The 17,195-nt window shown below is 34.4% G+C and overlaps 4 protein-coding genes across 4 annotated transcripts; all 4 read right to left on the reverse strand.

The window, feature by feature from the left end:
* Positions 1 to 183: 183 nt before the first annotated feature.
* LOC125860391 (2S seed storage albumin protein-like) lies at positions 184 to 1,336 on the reverse strand. Its single transcript, XM_049540338.1, has 2 exons — positions 1,176 to 1,336; positions 184 to 412 (listed from the first exon to the last, which is right to left on the reverse strand). Exons 1-2 carry the CDS (start codon positions 1,334 to 1,336, stop codon positions 184 to 186), a joined length of 390 nt encoding a protein of 129 aa, XP_049396295.1.
* A 1,137-nt stretch (positions 1,337 to 2,473) lies between these two features.
* On the reverse strand, positions 2,474 to 3,479 carry LOC125850909 (2S sulfur-rich seed storage protein 1-like). Its single transcript, XM_049530741.1, has 2 exons — positions 3,322 to 3,479; positions 2,474 to 2,741 (listed from the first exon to the last, which is right to left on the reverse strand). Exons 1-2 carry the CDS (start codon positions 3,477 to 3,479, stop codon positions 2,474 to 2,476), a joined length of 426 nt encoding a protein of 141 aa, XP_049386698.1.
* A 1,009-nt stretch (positions 3,480 to 4,488) lies between these two features.
* LOC125853253 (COBRA-like protein 10) lies at positions 4,489 to 7,100 on the reverse strand. The gene is made up of 2 exons (XM_049532921.1): positions 6,379 to 7,100; positions 4,489 to 6,237 (listed from the first exon to the last, which is right to left on the reverse strand). Exons 1-2 carry the CDS (start codon positions 6,938 to 6,940, stop codon positions 4,814 to 4,816), a joined length of 1,986 nt encoding a protein of 661 aa, XP_049388878.1. The 5' UTR covers positions 6,941 to 7,100; the 3' UTR covers positions 4,489 to 4,813.
* Positions 7,101 to 11,077: 3,977 nt separating this feature from the next.
* LOC125869461 (pectinesterase 2.1) lies at positions 11,078 to 13,093 on the reverse strand. Its single transcript, XM_049550035.1, has 3 exons — positions 12,106 to 13,093; positions 11,823 to 12,014; positions 11,078 to 11,734 (listed from the first exon to the last, which is right to left on the reverse strand). Exons 1-3 carry the CDS (start codon positions 13,043 to 13,045, stop codon positions 11,229 to 11,231), a joined length of 1,638 nt encoding a protein of 545 aa, XP_049405992.1. The 5' UTR covers positions 13,046 to 13,093; the 3' UTR covers positions 11,078 to 11,228.
* Between the last annotated feature and the right edge of the window lie 4,102 nt (positions 13,094 to 17,195).

Genomic DNA, 17,195 nt, shown 5'->3' on the forward strand with positions numbered 1-17,195 from the left:
TACCAAACACAACTTTATGAGCGACCATTTATTCAACATAAAGCATACACTAGCTATAGCTAGACGGACAAAACGCGATAAAAGGGTTGCTCAGATGGTAAACAAGCTTTACACACGATGTTGTTTATTATTATTATACTAAACGCGCTAGTTTTAGTACTCGTGAACTTTTATACGTACTGATTAGAAGTAGCATTCAGTAGGCTCGATGTTGCAGGCGCGGGGGAGGGACCGAGCTCTCTGTGACATGAGCTCGGGCTCCCGCGTCACCATCGTTTTAAGTGCCGGACAGCGGCATTTAGTGTCAATGTTCCTCAATTCTTGGCAGCATTGTTGGAGATGTTCCTGTTGGTTGCGCATTTCATGGTCGTCTTTCGTCACCATGCTTAGCTCCTTTCTTGAAAGGAGCATCCTGCAATATTCAGTGACGTACGTAGAGTCTTATTCGTCACTCTATATGTTACACTAAAATTCAGAGTACTATGATGGTTAAAATATTTAAATGTCAATGTCAATTAGAATAGGGAAAAAGGACAAATATATCCTAAACTATCGTACATACGATAGTATGCAGATACCCTTCGTTATACTTTAGGGACATTGGTGCCCCTGTTGTCTAAAAACTAGAGCATATATACCCTTTATACAAAGGGACATACATGTGTCATAATCTTATCCACCGACCCGACATTGGATCGATGAATAAGATTGCGCCACGTGTCCCTATTTAGTCTTCCGTTAGAGTGAAGGGCATATATGCTCTAGTTTTTGGATGGCAGGGGCACCAATGTCCCAAAAGTATGACAGAGGATATCTGCATACCATTTACGATAGTTCAGGAATATATTTGTCCTTTTTCCCATTAGAATATAGAAACTACATAAAACAAATTTAGTAGTAGAAGGTACAATTGAGGATTTAAAATATTAGAAGATATATGAAAAAACAGATTTAAAGAGAAACCTTTGACTTTCTAAATATATGGACTAGTAATAATGTGGCACACAATAATTTTTTGACCACATGTCGTAGAGGGGACGGGAATTATTTTAAGACGTTATTTTCTGTCTCAAATTTTTAGTTACATTGTATTATTTTTCAATTAGTGTACTCAGACTGATTATATAGTGTGTAATATATACTCTATATTATTAATTTGACACTTTTTTTAAAACCTGCAGTGGTTAAGCCTGTGCGTCTGGATCTGCTCTTGGCAACTTTGTGGATTTTTGATATCATCCTCCTCCGTCACGGCAATCGTGACGGAGAACTTGTTGGCATTTGCAAATGCCAACAAACAGAACAGAAGAGCAGCAACAAGTGAAATCTTCCCCATGACAACAATATAATTAATCAGATGTGTTTAATTATTTATTTTTTTGCAAGTGCTTGTGATGGTGAAGTAGTCGATTTTAAAGGTCTATTTATAGCTGATTGAATGGTTTGCATGTTAAATACGTGTTGCATCACTGCAAATTATGTAGATGAAAAAATAAAAGTTATCATCGCAAGAGAAAGTAATTAAACGTGGCTGGTTTTTACCTTCCGTGTGTCAATTTTAACATGCAAATGCTGCCGAAAAAGTTCTTTGTTTGTGCTAAGAATTTCTGCGTCGAAAAATAGATGGGAATTTGTTTTCCTTATATGGATTTGTATGGTCCTTCCTTCATAAGTTAGGTTTTGGGGTTAAAATAGACTCAAGATCCATCTTTACATGGTATCAGAGTTAGACCTATCATAATTATTTGTTTACTGATATTGAATCCCCATATTATAGTGTCCACACTCCCATTAACGATTTACCGATGTTGGGCCCCATGTTATGGTGTCTACGCTCCAGTTAAGGAGGAGGTAACTATTTTTCGATGTTGGGCCTCCATATTATAATGTTCACACTTCAGTTAACAAGGTATGAACGTGTGTAAGAGTGTTAAGAAATTATAGCGTTCAAGCTCCAATTAACAAGGATTTAACGATTTACCGATGTACGGCCCCCATATGTTCACGTTCCAGTTAACGAGGTCTGAATGTGCGGCAGAGTGTTAAGAAATTATAGTGTTCACGCTTGAGTTAATGAGGTCTGGGTGCACGGAGGAGTGTTAAGAAATTATAGTGTTCACTCTTTAGTTAATGAGGTCTGATTGTACGATGAAATGTTAAGAATTCCCACATCAGAAAAGGGATGATAATTTGATCTTCTTATATAAACTTGAACAATCCTCCCCTCATAAGCTACTTTTTGAGTTGAGTTAGGCTCAAAATCTATCTTTAGCGGCAAATTCGCAATTAGTTAAAATGCACATGACCATTAAGACTAAAATTAATTAACAAGCACATAAAACAAGTCTCTTTCATTTCCCATAAGATAAAACCAAATCAACTCTGGCTTTATTACCATACATACACACGATGGTGTGTTCATTATTATAGTACTTTCAACGTAATTTTTATACTGATCGAGCTTCTATATCAATTAGAAGCTACATTGAGTAGGCTGAATGTTACACATACGCGGAATATAACGAGCTTTCCCTAACATGCGTTGTGCCTCTTCGCCTTGTCTACCGCAATCCTGCATCACCATTTTCTTAAGCGCCGGGCACCGGCATTGGGTGTCCATGTTCCTCAATTCTTGGCAACATTGTTGGAGATGTTCTTGTGCTTGGTTGATCTCATGATCGTCATCTGTTACCATGCTCAACTCGTCGTTAAAGTGTTGATGGCTTCTTGAAATATACATCCTGAAATCAGTAACGTACGTAGAATTTTATAATATATAGTATGTGAAAATTTGACTTACTGTTATGAATGGACTTTTAAGAAAATTTGAGTCGATATTATAACTAAAGTTGTATGTTTGTGTGAAGACGTTATTATGTGTCATTGGTCTATTTTGTAAAACGTGGTATAAATTCTAAAATGAAATTTATATATTTGTAAACTACGTGAAAAGTACTATAAGTCATAATAATTGATAATTCAAAATATTTAATAGATATATGAAAATTTATAGTAAAAAATAGACTTGTTTGAATCTCAAAATCTAAAATGTGTCACATAATGAGACAAAGGAAGTAGCTTGTTTGGTCGATTAGTAACTCTAATAGCAGTACTTATGGAAAAAAGTACTTTTCAAAAGAAACCATTTATATTTAGCTAATCAATTTGACAACATTTATGAGCAACAATGATATATGAACCAAATTTCTAAAAACTTATTTTTCAAAGATATTTTTCAAAAGAGCACTTTAACTTCTTTAAAAACTATTTTTCTTTTTAACTTTTGAAAACAACGTTTACGTATAGTTAAGTAGTTTTTACCTGCAGTGGTTAAGTTTCTGACTCTGAATCTGCTCTTGACAACTTTGTGGATTGTCAATATTGTCCTCCGTCACGGCCACCGTGACGGAGAACGTGTTAGCATTTGCAAATGCTAACAAACACAATAGGAGAGCAGCAACAAGTGAAATCTTCCCCATAGCTAATTATTTTTGGTAATTAATTGCAATTTGCAAATACTTGTGATGGTGAAATTAGTGGATTTTAAGGGTGTATTTATAGCTGATTCGATGGTTTGCATGTTAAGTACGTGTTGAGTGAAAGGCTAATTAGGTAGATGAAAAAAATTAATTAATGTTAATCATCAAAAGAAAAAGTAATTAAACGTGGCTGGCTGTAACCTTCCGTGTGTCAATTTTAACATGCAAATGATGCCGAAAAAGCTCTTTGTTCGGATTCGCAATCAATAAGGGTGGGGTTACAGTATCAGGTACGCGTTCAGATAAATTTAATAATAATTTATATTTATATTAGTGAATATGTATAAATATTTAATTACAAACGTGTAATAACTATAACGAGCTATATGTTTAATGATAAGTTTAGAAATTCATAATGTAAATTTGAATTCGCGCTTAAAAGTTTCATATTGGAGGGTAAGCTCTCCCTAACAAAGGCCAGTTCGTACATGTACTTATACAAATTCAATAAATACGTAGAAATATTTATTCCGCTTTTGTTTAGCAATGCTTTTGCAAATTGATTTTATTTTTATTTTTGTAAAATTAATGTTCTAAAATAATATAAATTGTGACTCGACTTAAAACAAGTTGAAATTTTTTACTTGGGCTATATATGGAGTATACTATATACTGTATTATTGTTTAATAGGCTATATATTACTAAATACTATGTACTATTGTTTATTATTAATACTGGAATTAGTGATGGATAAAATTTCATAGATAAATATAAAAAATCTCATGCTAATCCTATTTAGCTACGGATTAGCGACAAATTATAAGAAAATTCAATTAGCTAATTAAGAGTTATTTAACTACTAATTAGTTGGGAATTACTGACAAATTTCATAGCTAATTCCGCGTTTTAGAGTAATGATAGTTAGTATAATCAAATTCTAAAGCCTATCATCCACCTTTTGAACTTTCTTTTTTAAAAATTGAGTCAACACAAATTAACCAGCTATATCTCATCACCCAAAGTTAATTAATAAACATGAAAAAAGATGGACTTTTCATTTGAATATAAATTTAAAGAGATATAAACAAAGCTATGATCATACAACATTTTTTTCTTTCTTTCTTCATTTTGCTGTCACAACTTGATTACAGTACTCTTCAACTTCAAAGCTCAATGTAATGGTACCTTGTAATAATATATATATATATAAATGTGACCATTTTAAAAATGTACCATGTAAAATGGGACAGAAGGAGAGTAGTATAAGCTAGCGCACCACAAAGTATATTAAAGAAATAATTTAAGTTATATATACCGTCATGTTGAGTGATGATCAGTGTAACCAATCCGTCAAAAGAAGGAAAGTTAAGAGGGAAAGCAAAACTGCTGGTAAAACACCAAATTTGGTTTTGAATGCTGCAGTGTTTTTAGGAAACTCTGGTGGAAGCGCGCATTCTTCCCCATTGAAGAACACCTTAGAAGGGAATCCATCGCCACCATTGACATTAATATGTGGTGTATTCTTCTTCAAAAATGAAATAATTGATTGTTGTTTTCCAGGTACTCTTGGATCCTTATTAGGATTAGTCCCATTAACCTCTCCAACCAAGAATTTCAAACCAGGTAAACCTTGCATAAATATAGTGTTGCTCTTTTCTTTAGGTAACTTTGTACCGTTAAACGAGTACACGTTTTCATAGCCATTAGCTACATCTTTCTTCATTTGGATCGCGGAAAACCAGTTTTCAAACGCGTTGTTTCCCCAGTTAAAGAGCGTTATACGCGCAGTCCATCCTGTCTTGTAGTTACTATCAACATGCCAATTGATGCTCACTCCACAATTATCAGGACAAGGTAGTTTCTTAGGCATAGGACCAAGATGTTTGATATTGCTCCAAGCTTTCGCCATTAGGTCCCTATTTTCAAAAGGGACGAGTAGCGCTTCTGGAGGGAGAAGTAGTGGCTTTTTGTTCGCGTCACATTTAGACGTCTGTTCACAGCCACAAGCGCAAGTGTTGCAGGGGATAACAGATTCAGCATAATAAGCTGAGAAAGAAACACAACATTTGGCTGCTTTGGGCTTAGGACGAGTAATGTTACAAGTAATTTGCCAGCTAGCAACAGCAGTAGCAATTCCGATTCCTTTAGGATCCGGGAATGCTGATGGATCAATTCTGACTGGCGGTCCACATGTATAAGACGGGTTAATTGTTCCCACGATTTTCCAGTTTTGAGGTGGATTTAACGCGGTTCTGTTTAAATCAGGTGGAAGTTTGAAAACTTCCATCTGGAAAATGGACCTTGCTTCTGTTTCATTCATGATAGGTGACAAAAGAGTTCCATTTCTGCAACAATAAGGCAACTTCCCAATTTTGTCATCGTTTGCTTTCTCCTTAGGTAAATCGGAAATGATTGGTTTCTTTTGGCAATTTATCACAGGAGTGAAATCGAAATCCTTGTAATATTGTCCTTGTGGTCCGTAAATACACTCAGAAGGATCTATTTTGTGAGTATGTGCACCTTTAATGGTGTTAATGAACTCGTTCCTCATCCACTCCCACGTTAAGTTCCAATGATCAAGACGACCCAAAGGATTAAGATTGTCAATTGTGACTTGAGCTTGGTACCTATTCGCGAATGCTGATAGAACATCGTATGTTATGGAGAGGTCTCCATAACGACGAGGCATGAACTTGGTGATCACCTTCTTGGGCTTGAATTTAGGATCCCTCTTGCAGCAAACATGCATGTAAGTTTCTGCAAAAGAGTTAACTATCAGTATAATCTACACATAAACATCGAAATCATTAGTTATGCTCGAACACCAAATTGAACACAAGTATACATTTGTTAATTTGATGTAAACACCTGATGCAGATAAGTGTTAGACATACGTACTATAGCGCTTAGGAGCAGGGCATTTGTATCCTTCATTGACGAGCTTGATTGTTGAAGGCATTGGATTTGTTTTCTCTTTAAGACCAAATTGCGTCCCCTTAATATTGATTTGAGCTGACATCTGAGTAAAATCACCGGCGGTATCAATCGCCGTTTTCAAATCGGATTGTGGATACCCAGCCAATGTTGTACCATTTTTACCCACTCGTACCGGAAATCCATCGCCGTCAATTGCAACCGCACCGTCGGCCGATACTAAAAGCTCTTTATGCTGAAATCCGACGAAAACTTGCCATGATTTCAGCTCAAAAATCCCTGCATTCAACACCGTTAACATGGACTTAAATGACCATCCCTGTGCAGATACATTCTTCACTAATGGATATATCTTTTCTCGTCCATCGAAATTGTAGGTGATGAAGATTCCATCGCAAGTCTCTTGCTCCGGTGGCGGTGCTGCCGGTTTTTCCTCTCCACCGTAATCCTGCCCGTTACATGTTTGACAATTGTACGCAAACAAAACTAATAAGACCCAAGAGATATTCCTCCATGGAATTTGCATTCCTTTAATTATGGAGGAATATATCTGGGTTTTTTTTAAAAATGATTTTGTTTGCGTATTTCGGATCACATTCACGGGAATGATGAAAGTAGAAGAGACCGGTGATCAATGACCACCAGCTAATGCCGTTGTGTGAAATGACACAACGGCGTGGGGTGGTAAGGGAAAAATGGACGAAAATGGAGAGAAGAAAAACAGAGATAATAATAAAGAGAAGATTGGAAGACCTTTTCAACTTTGCTCTCTTCCTCTAATTTTAGCTATTATTGCGGAGAACACATAGAAATGTAATAAAAACTTCTATGGATGCTAAGTTTTATTGGCTATGTTAATCATATATACTGAGAGAAATTGACATGGCAATATATATCTTTGGCATAATACATAAACATGACTATTAACTTGGCGTCAGCTTGCAACTATGACCTTTAACTTTGGGTGTACACAAGTAGACACTTAAATTTGTATAAAATTGCACATTCATCCTACATGGCACATTGCATGGCAGTTTTGTATCCTACATGGCATCATACGTATATTATGCCATGTTGGACATGTGTGTCTATTTATTCAAATTTTATACAAGTTTAAGTGTCTATTTGTGCACACTCAAAGTTTGAGGGCATAGTTGTCAACTGAAGTCAAGTTAAATGTCATATATATGTATTATGCCTATATCTTTTGTACAGTGCAGTCAACGGTGGTATTAAGTGTCATGTTCGATCATGACTCCGGTCTCCATCTATTTCAGCTTATTTGTCTTAGTTAATTTGTACTAGTTGATCAATCAAATAAAATTTTCTTGGACCATTTTAATTGTACCCTTAAACATAAGGGATCATTTTTTGCATTTATTCAATCAAATTATATACATGGAAAAACTAGCCAACCAATCAACCTACTAACAATGGAATGAGGAAAAAGCATAACATGTCGCAATAAAAGCTTGATCCAAGGCATCAGCAAAACACTATAATCTGTTCTAGCCCCAAGGAGAATACAAGAAAAAACAGGTAGTTATCCACTCCAAATGAAGTAGCTCGTTAGCATCAACTCTATGTCTGTGAATTTTCGAGTACAGGAATTTACTATAACCTGAATAAATTGGGAAAAATGAGAAGATTAAGGGTGTGTTTGGTATGAAGGAAAATGTTTTCCTAGAAAATATTTTTTTGGAAAACAAGTTGATTTTTGACTTATTTTCTCATGTTTGGTNAACATTTTCCGGAAAATGTTTTCCTTTCATACCAAACACGCCCTAAGAATTTTAGCACTTGTTTTGCATGGAATGTTGATGAATTCATAATCATGAGGAGACATACTCACTAAATCAGGCAGCAGCTATTTCCTCAAGGCTGACTCTATCTTCAACCACCTGTGTTTTTGGTTTCAAGTCTATGAATTGATTCGACTTTCCAGCTAGGTGTGAGATACTAACCCTACCTATGTTATGAACACAAATGGTGACATGGAGGACAACCTGGCAGCCACAGTGGACAAGACTATTACTCAACCTAGAAGAAGCAAGCGCGTGTCAATTCCCTCCAAAAGGTTGGCAGATTTCATTGTCAAGCTCTGACGACAAGCACGTGAATTGCAAGTGGTGCAGGGAAATATTGCAAGGAGTGTGAGTTGATATAAGTAGCAGTGAATAGGCACAGTAAGAAAAGCTATTTTTGGTGTAAAGTTGACTATCTTCTCATCCTTTATCTTCTTTTGTATCTCATCTCTTTCTTCTTCTCCTTCTTAACTGTTCTTCCTTAGCAGTTGTTATTTTTCTTGTAATTCCAGTTAGCAATTGTAATACTACAGAAGTTTCATTGGTTATTTATGAGTTTATTACATTACACGCTTGATATATTCAGCCACAGCATTCATTTCTTCCAGTGAAATGTATATGTATTTCCCATGACACCAGATAGTCTCCCTGATGAAAACACATTCACATTGTCATTTTCAGCAACACTTTAGGAAGCAACTAACTTGAATGAAGCTGAACAACAAACATTTACCTACTATATGTAAGTTCCACTCTGAATGTTTTCGATCAAGCAGGGAAACCACTAAACTATCTAGTATTAAACTAAATAACTTACATTTCAGATATTATGCATTGAGGAGCAACAGGATAATGAAAAGACGTGGGAACTAAAGTTTGAAGTAAATTCGACATGGTAACTATAGCTCCCTAATGGATAAAGAAGTTAAAATTCACTATAGTAAAGTAAAACATGCACTGCCTCATGATTAGTGTGGCCAAAACTGTGGAAACAAGGAGCCTTGAAAGGTAAACTATATCGAAAAAGTTGTTGGAGCAAAAAGTAGAAAATTTACCCATTTCTTCGAGTGAATTGATCCGATTGATGCACTCCTGTCAAATAAAAGATACAGGCTGTAATCAACAATGACAAGAGAGAAGAAAGAATTCTACATTGGTAAAAAACACACAGCTTATGTTCCTATTCATATAAAATGAGCAATTTATACTGTAATCTGTTAAAAAGAACAATTCAAAACAAACAATCCTCCTGGATCCTTTTTCCTGCTAAGAACTATACAGAGAAGCAATATTCTACCAAATACCTGGATGGATAACCAACTCAGAAATGGTAAAAGCGGGAAAAGGTGCTTACTTGAATCCTTAACTTAAAATCTGCGGCAAGATCCTCTAACGGCACACATTTGTGTGTCTGCAACAGTATAGGAATATATTAGACCGACATGTGTCAATGAGTAGAACTTAACTATAACTCATGTATTCTGAAGTATGATACAGTTATAAGGAACATCCTCAAGCCATGTATCAAGATTATTTATGTCAAACTAGGTTTCACTGAACTGTAAATCAAGTGCCATAATATCTATTTCAAACTTTCAATAAACAGGCTCAATCATATATTAAACCTAAGTTCTTCACTTTCAGTGCCGCACCCGTATCGACCCGACCTGGGTGTGGTTGTGGTGGGATCCATACCCGATCTGGTCAACCGATTTTTGGTACTTTGACCAAATTCGAGGGAAAAATTCTGGACAAATTCAATAATTTTTGTAACCAAAACAAAAACTAATATGAAATTAAAGAAAATGGGATACGTTTTATATATAAATTTCTATTGTCACTTCCTTTCCTTTTATCTCCTTCTAGGATTTTCCTCTTGATCAATATTTTCTCCACAAGTTATCCATATAATATCTCATAATTTAGGCTCTATTTTTAGATATTTGAATTATTTTTAGCTGAATCCCCGCACCCGTATCCCCAAATCTTAAAATTTAGATCATGGAGGATCTGACCTCTAGATTCACAACCGAGTCCGAGCAATTTAATATTCAATTTTCAGACTAGGAAATGCTGCAGCTCATTAAATGATTCATCAAAGATGCATATATATATTCACCAGTGCTCGCTCTTTAGCTTCACGTTCTTCCTCCTTCTTCCTCCTCATATCATCATAGTGGCTTTGTTTTATCTTCTAGCTCCAAATATGAGAAGTTGGATTAATATTTTACCTCTACACTAAATTAAACATCTAATTAATTAAATAATATTATTTTAATTATTTTTTGAATGGTAAGTTATTTATTGGAAAGGGAACGTGGAAGAACAAGAATCAATTAAGATTTCTAAAATTTTAAATAAATACATGAAAGTAGTCTTGCCTTCTTCATCATGTCTATGGAAAGTAGTCACTATCTTAATTAAAATTTCAAACTTTATATAAGGTGAAATTCCATTACATTTAGTCTTGCCTTCACGAGTAGAAACAACATTCATTCGCACCATGTCTTTAAAAAATAACCACTATCATAGAATTTCAAATTTCATAGATGTAAATCCGTGACAATCAATTTAAAACATCATGACAATAATTTTTTTTCAATTAAAAGCGTTGAAAAGTAATTATTTGTGACTTTACTTGTTCCATGAACAATTGCTTCATTCATGAACTCATATAACTTCAGATCCACCGAGGTAGGGGTAAGATCTGTTCACACTCTATTATACTCAGACGCCACTTGTGGATTACGCTAGGTATGTTCTTATTCTTGTTGTTGTTGTATATAACTTTCAAATCTACCAAAGAATCTTCCTTCCTACAAACTAATGTTTGGTTTATGTTTGCTGCAGCCTCAATGTAGCTCAACCAAATAGCCATCCAATATAGGTTATGGCACGTTGTATTAATAAGTACTTATTTTGAGCTTTTAGGAATACTGGAACACAAAAATACATAGTTAAAGAGATGTCTTGTTACATAAACAAAGAAAAGAGTAATTTTATAATACTCTAATCATTTAATCCATCCAGATACGCAACGCCAGTAGAACTCAACCATGATCCACCCTGAATCAGCTCAGCCACAGTGAACGGCATAGCTTCAGCGGGGTCAGTAATGACATGATAACCAGGCCACTTGACACGCTTACTAGTACCAGCACCAGGTCCATTGTTCATATACTCACCATAATACAATGTCTTCAACGCAAATTCTCCACTCCACTCAGCCCAACCCGCTGGATCAATGAGACCACCTAAGTATGATTGCATCACTACAGTTCTTGAATATTCTTTCCATGGCCTACCAAGATACGTTTTGAATTCTTTCATGACTGGTTCTAGGTCCGGACTTGCTATTATGTCACAGAACTGAATTGATGTCCCCGTGGCCTGATTTGGGTCCGTCCTGCCTTGTGCAGTCACCATGTTTTTCTGATTTTTACTCGGTTTTCTAGCTACGAGCTGGCATTTCTGGAATACAACTGCTGCATTACCAAATATGAAATCAATAGTCCCTGCATAGACGGATTCAAGATTTAAACTTAGATGATTCAACCTTCATAATTTGTTATGTTAAAAATACTGAATTCAGTTGAACTGTACCTGACACGTAGGAGTCTCGATAGAATTGCCTTTGAGAATGTGCATATAGGGTGTCTTGATAAGCATCAATACGACAACGATTTATGACAGACATATCACCTCCAACTCGAAGTGCCACCGCTTGGTGTTTCTCTGGTCCTGCTGTGTTCTGTATACATATGTCCTGTAGTATAAATCCTTTCCCAACTGCAGCTGCAATATGATGAAAATGCACTAGTATTAAAGCAAGATGACACGAACACCACAGTTATAAGAAATATAGACTGATAAATTGAACACTTACCAAGAGTGGCAGAGCGGAAGGTTGTTGTTCCATCAACATAATTAAGGCTACCAGTAATGATGGTAGCATTCATGCCATCACCAACAATCATCAAGTTCATTTTCCTGCTAGTCACCTCAACATTCTCTTTATAAATTCCCATCTTTACATAAATTACATAACGCGTCTTACTCTTATCTGGTGCAGCAGCAACTGCTTCAGCAAGTGTTTGATAATCCCCTGTTCCATCTTGTGCAACCACTGCATTTGCTTTGATGTGCTTACCCGAACTCTCCATCAGCTTCCTATCCCTCGAACTCACCCAAGATGGCATTTTTCCTAAAACCGTCCTGAAAACATCCTCATTCTGAGTTGTTACAGACGCGAGCATCGCCAATGCTACCTTAGCTCTAGTGATCAACTCATCAAGAACTGTTCCATTCTTAGTACTTAACGAATCAAGGCACGTAACGTGGTTAGTAAGCACACCACTTAGCCAACTTTGCGCATTGGCATGCTCCAAACGACTTCTTTTATCAATTGCTGCAATTGAATCAGATACTAAATCAACTGACAGATCAAGAAGCTCAAGACAATCAGTTAAAGCCCCTTGTTGACGAATGTCATGGATCTGATTCTTTATTTTGCGAACCACTGGAATTGCAGTGTTCATTTGATGAACATATTTAACTAAGAATTTCTTCAGAATACTTAGTCCATCTGAATTTGATGTGACAATTTCATTGGACATTAAATCAGAGACATAACTAAGGCAGAGTTGGGAATCTTGTGCAGCCTTACATAGATTAGAATGTTCAATCTCAACTTGGTATGGAGCAACAAGAAACACAACTAAGAAGAGAGCAACAAAGAAAGTTATGACAAAAGTGAGGATCTTGAAGCTGATTATTGGATTTTGTTTGTGAGTTTCTGTTAACAAAGGTTGTTGAGGAGTAGCCATTTTAGAAGTTTGCAACTATGTGTGTTCAATATTTGGATACACTTTCACTTACTATAATACATTGTTTATATAATAGGTTTAGTTTCTATAGAATGAGATATTTTAGGTAGTTAAAATATCTAAATATTGGATGGCTGAAAACATTGCAAAAGTTTTCTCAAAATTTTGAGTCGAAAGTGTCTAATAGGACATTTTATCATGTGTTCAGAGTCTAAATTGTAACATATCATAGTTTGATTGTCTAAATGAAATTTACTGATAAATTTAAAGCATTGTCAATGTATTTTACCCAGTGGCGGACCCAGGATTTTCACGAAGTAGGTTCAAGATATAAAAATATACCTAATATTATTTGTAATTTTTATGAGGCTAACAACATACATATTTGACTATACTAAACAATGTTAATACATTTGAAAAACAATTACATTGAACTTATGAATGAGACGGTAAATAACAAGATAGACGAAAAACTAGGCTTCAATATAAACTAAGAAGATAAAAGAATATTATGAATGATTTCTCTTCATTCAACATTTAACAAATAAAAACAAAATATTAAACAAAATAATTATAACCTTAGTTTCATAATCGAATACATAGAAATATACCTAATATTATTTGTAATTTTTTGTTGATTTTAGAATGATAAGGGATTTTTTAGTTGAAGAAATAAAAAATAACCACAATAATCATATATGTATATATAAAGACTAGAATCAAGAGCGAAAAACATACTTGATGAATATTAACTATTGATGCAAGATTTGAGAGACGGGGAGAGTTTTTTCCTTCAACAAAAAAATATGCTCAAAATTTTGGGGGGAAAAGTAAGAGACGTTCAAGAAGATTTCAACAAAGAAGAAGACAAAATGGTTTTTAGAATTGAGAAATATATCAAAAAAACGAATTAAAACTAAAATGTGGCAATGGGGATTCGATCCCAGGTTGGTTGGGGAAACTGAACCCCCTCAACCACTCGGCTAAGCTTCAGACTTGTGTTAGTGGGTTCAAAATTTAATATATACATATAAAATTTTAAAAACTGATTAAATATACATATATATACAGTGTTATTTTTCAACGAAGTGGGTTCATATGAACCCACTTGAACCATTGTAGGTTCGCCCCTGATTTTACCTACGTTAAAAGAAGGCATGATACATAAATGTGCCCCTTCAACTTGGCTTCAATGGTCATCTATGTCCTCAAACTTTAGGTGTGTATAAGTAGACACTTAAACTTATATAAAACTGAACAAATAGACACATTCGTCTTACATGGTGTTCTACATGACAAATTTGTATCTTACGTGGAGTCCTACGTGTATTATGCCACGTAGGACGTGTATGTCTACTTGTTCAATTATATACAAGTTTAAGTGTCTACTTGTGCACACCAAAAGTTGAAGGGCATAAATGTCAATTGAAGCCAAGTTAAAGGTCATATTTATGTATGTAATAATGAACGCTTGAAAATAATCGCAAAAGTTTTCTCAAAATTTTGAGTTGAAAGTATATAATAGGATCACTTTATCATGTGGTCACATTCAATATTGTAACATATCATAATTTGAGTGTCTAAATAAAATTTATAAATTTAAGGAATTGTCAATGTATTTGGCATATGTTAAAAGAGGGGTAATTGCCTCTTTAACTTGACATCATTTTATGTTTATGTCCTCCAACTTTGGGTATGCACAAGTAGGTACTTAAACTTGTATAAAATTGAACAAGTAGACACATGAGTCCTACATGGCACAATACACATAGGACACCACGTAGGATAAAAAATGATATGTAGGATGTCATGTTAGACATGTGTGTCTATTTGTTCAACTTTATACAAATTTAAGTGTCTACTTGTGCACACCCAAAGTTGAAGGGCATAAATGTGATTTGAAGACAAGTTAAAGGGCATATTTATATATTATGCCTTGTTTGATAGTAATGTTGTTGTCTATATGTGTGTGGATGCATATGTGAGGGAATAATAGAGTACAAGTTGGTCCTTTCTGCAAATTTTGGTTCTTACTTAATATCAATTGATATTCGTAATTTACTGGCTCGATAAATTTTGAGTCGCATAAGTAAGGCTTGTTAAGAGGAAAACATTCTGTTTCATTTCTAAAAGTTATAGTCAAAATCTTTGATTAAAGTAAAGTGTTTCAATTCATCTCATCATAATCCTTGATAAATTACCACTCTCCATAAATGGTGGAAGAAAATTGGGTACTTGGGACTAGGGTTGAACATAAAATATCAAAAATCGAATTACTGAACCAAATCAAAATTTTTGGTAATTTGTTCTTCGGTAATTTGGTATTTGGTATTGTATTCAAGAGTAAGATTTTAGAATTATGGTATTCGGGTTTGGGTTTGGGTTTGGGTTTGGGTTTGGTATGAGACATTAGTACCATTTGGTATTCGTTATTTCCCAAATGCCAAATTATTTACTTAATGAAGGTCAAAATATCAACATATGCATTACTCATTAGTACAAGTCCCAATAGAAAGTTAAAGAATAAGCATGAACAATCCAAATATATATGTCCTTTAGTTGTATCAATTTGCTTTGTTCTGATGTCTTCTTACTTGTTGATCTTCTATCATATCGTGCCTCCACATAAAATATTGAAATGATTGGAGAAATAGTATTAACTTTGTAATACAATTAGCCATAACTTCAATACGATATTATCGAATATCGTACCAAATCGAAGTTTAATTTACCATTTATCGAATTACCAAATCAAAATTTAAAAAAATGATATTTAGTATCTTCTTTTAACTATCAATTACCAAATTACAAAACCCAAAATTTGAAAAATTCAAACCGAATACAGAACGCCCACCCCAACGTGGACTAAATACTCAATACTCACAAATATCTCCCATGTGATAAAATTTAAAATTGACAAAAGAGGGAGAATTGATATGACTCAACTACTTTGTCCAAAGTAGGACCATCTTGAAATTGTCATAGTGTGACATTTTTAAGGTAAGAATTAAGATTATCATGACAGTTGATTCCTTCCTTTTTAATTGGGGAAATAACTGTTTTAATTCATGTATTATTGCGTAATTCTAACTTTGGGTATGCACAAGTAGGTACTTAAACTTGTATAAAATTGAACAAGTAGACACATGAGTCTTACATGACACAATACACATAGGACACCACGTAGGATAAAAAATGATATGTAAGATGTCATGTTAGACATGTGTGTCTATTTGTTCAACTTCATACAAATTTAAGTGTCTACTTGTGCACATCCAAAGTTGAAAGGCATAAATGTGATTTGAAACCAAGTTAAAGGGCATATTTATATATTATGCCTTATTTGGTAGTGATGTTGTTGTCTATATGTGTGTGGATGCATAAATGAGGGAATAATAGAGTACAAGTTGGTCCTTTTGCAAATTTTTGTTCTTACTTAAAATCAATTGATATTCGTAATTTACTGGCTCGATAAATTTTGAGTCGCATAAGTAAGGGTTGTTAAGAGGAAAGCATTCTGTATCAGATATTATTTTCATTTTTAAAAGTTGTAGTCAAAATCTTTGATTAAAGTAAAGTGTTTCAATTTATCTCATAATAATCCATGATAAATTACCGCTCTCCATAAATTGTGGAAGAAAATTGGGTACTTGGGACTAGGGTTGAACATAAAATATCAAAAATTGAATTACCGAATTGAATAATTTTTTTTGGTAATTTGGTCTTCGGTAATTCGGTATTTGATATGGTATTCGAGAGTAAGATTTTAGAATTATGGTATTCGGGTTTGGGTTTGGTATGAGACATTAGTACCATTTGGTCTTCGGTATTTTCCAAATGCCAAATTATTTACTTAATGAAGGTCAAAATATCAACATATGCATTACTCATTAGTACAACTCCCAACAGAAAGTTAAATAATAAGCATGAACAATCCAAATACATATGTCCTTTAGTTGTATCAATTTGCTTTTTTCTGATGTCTTCTTACTTGATCTTCTATCATATCGTGCCTCCACATAAAATATAGAAATGATTGGAGAAATAGTATTAACTTTGTAATGCAATTAGCTATAACTTCAATACGGTATTATCGAATATCGTACCAAATCGAAGTTTAATTTACCATTTATCGAATTACCAAATCAAA

The sequence above is a fragment of the Solanum stenotomum genome, chromosome 1, assembly GCF_019186545.1.
Source record: "Solanum stenotomum isolate F172 chromosome 1, ASM1918654v1, whole genome shotgun sequence".
Classification (NCBI taxonomy): Eukaryota; Viridiplantae; Streptophyta; class Magnoliopsida; order Solanales; family Solanaceae; genus Solanum; species Solanum stenotomum.

Coding starts and splice junctions, on each gene's coding strand:
- LOC125860391 (XM_049540338.1), bottom strand. CDS start 1,336: ATGGGGAAGATTTCACTTGTTGCTGCTCTTCTGTTCTGTTTGTTGGCA. Junction 413..1,175: donor CACAGGCTTAACCACTGCAG/GTTTTAAAAAAA, acceptor TGAATATTGCAG/GATGCTCCTTTCAAGAAAGG.
- LOC125850909 (XM_049530741.1), bottom strand. CDS start 3,479: ATGGGGAAGATTTCACTTGTTGCTGCTCTCCTATTGTGTTTGTTAGCA. Junction 2,742..3,321: donor CAGAAACTTAACCACTGCAG/GTAAAAACTACT, acceptor TACTGATTTCAG/GATGTATATTTCAAGAAGCC.
- LOC125853253 (XM_049532921.1), bottom strand. CDS start 6,940: ATGCAAATTCCATGGAGGAATATCTCTTGGGTCTTATTAGTTTTGTTT. Junction 6,238..6,378: donor CCCTGCTCCTAAGCGCTATA/GTACGTATGTCT, acceptor ACTCTTTTGCAG/AAACTTACATGCATGTTTGC.
- LOC125869461 (XM_049550035.1), bottom strand. CDS start 13,045: ATGGCTACTCCTCAACAACCTTTGTTAACAGAAACTCACAAACAAAAT. Junction 12,015..12,105: donor CTTCCGCTCTGCCACTCTTG/GTAAGTGTTCAA, acceptor ATCATATTGCAG/CTGCAGTTGGGAAAGGATTT. Junction 11,735..11,822: donor TCGAGACTCCTACGTGTCAG/GTACAGTTCAAC, acceptor CCGTCTATGCAG/GGACTATTGATTTCATATTT.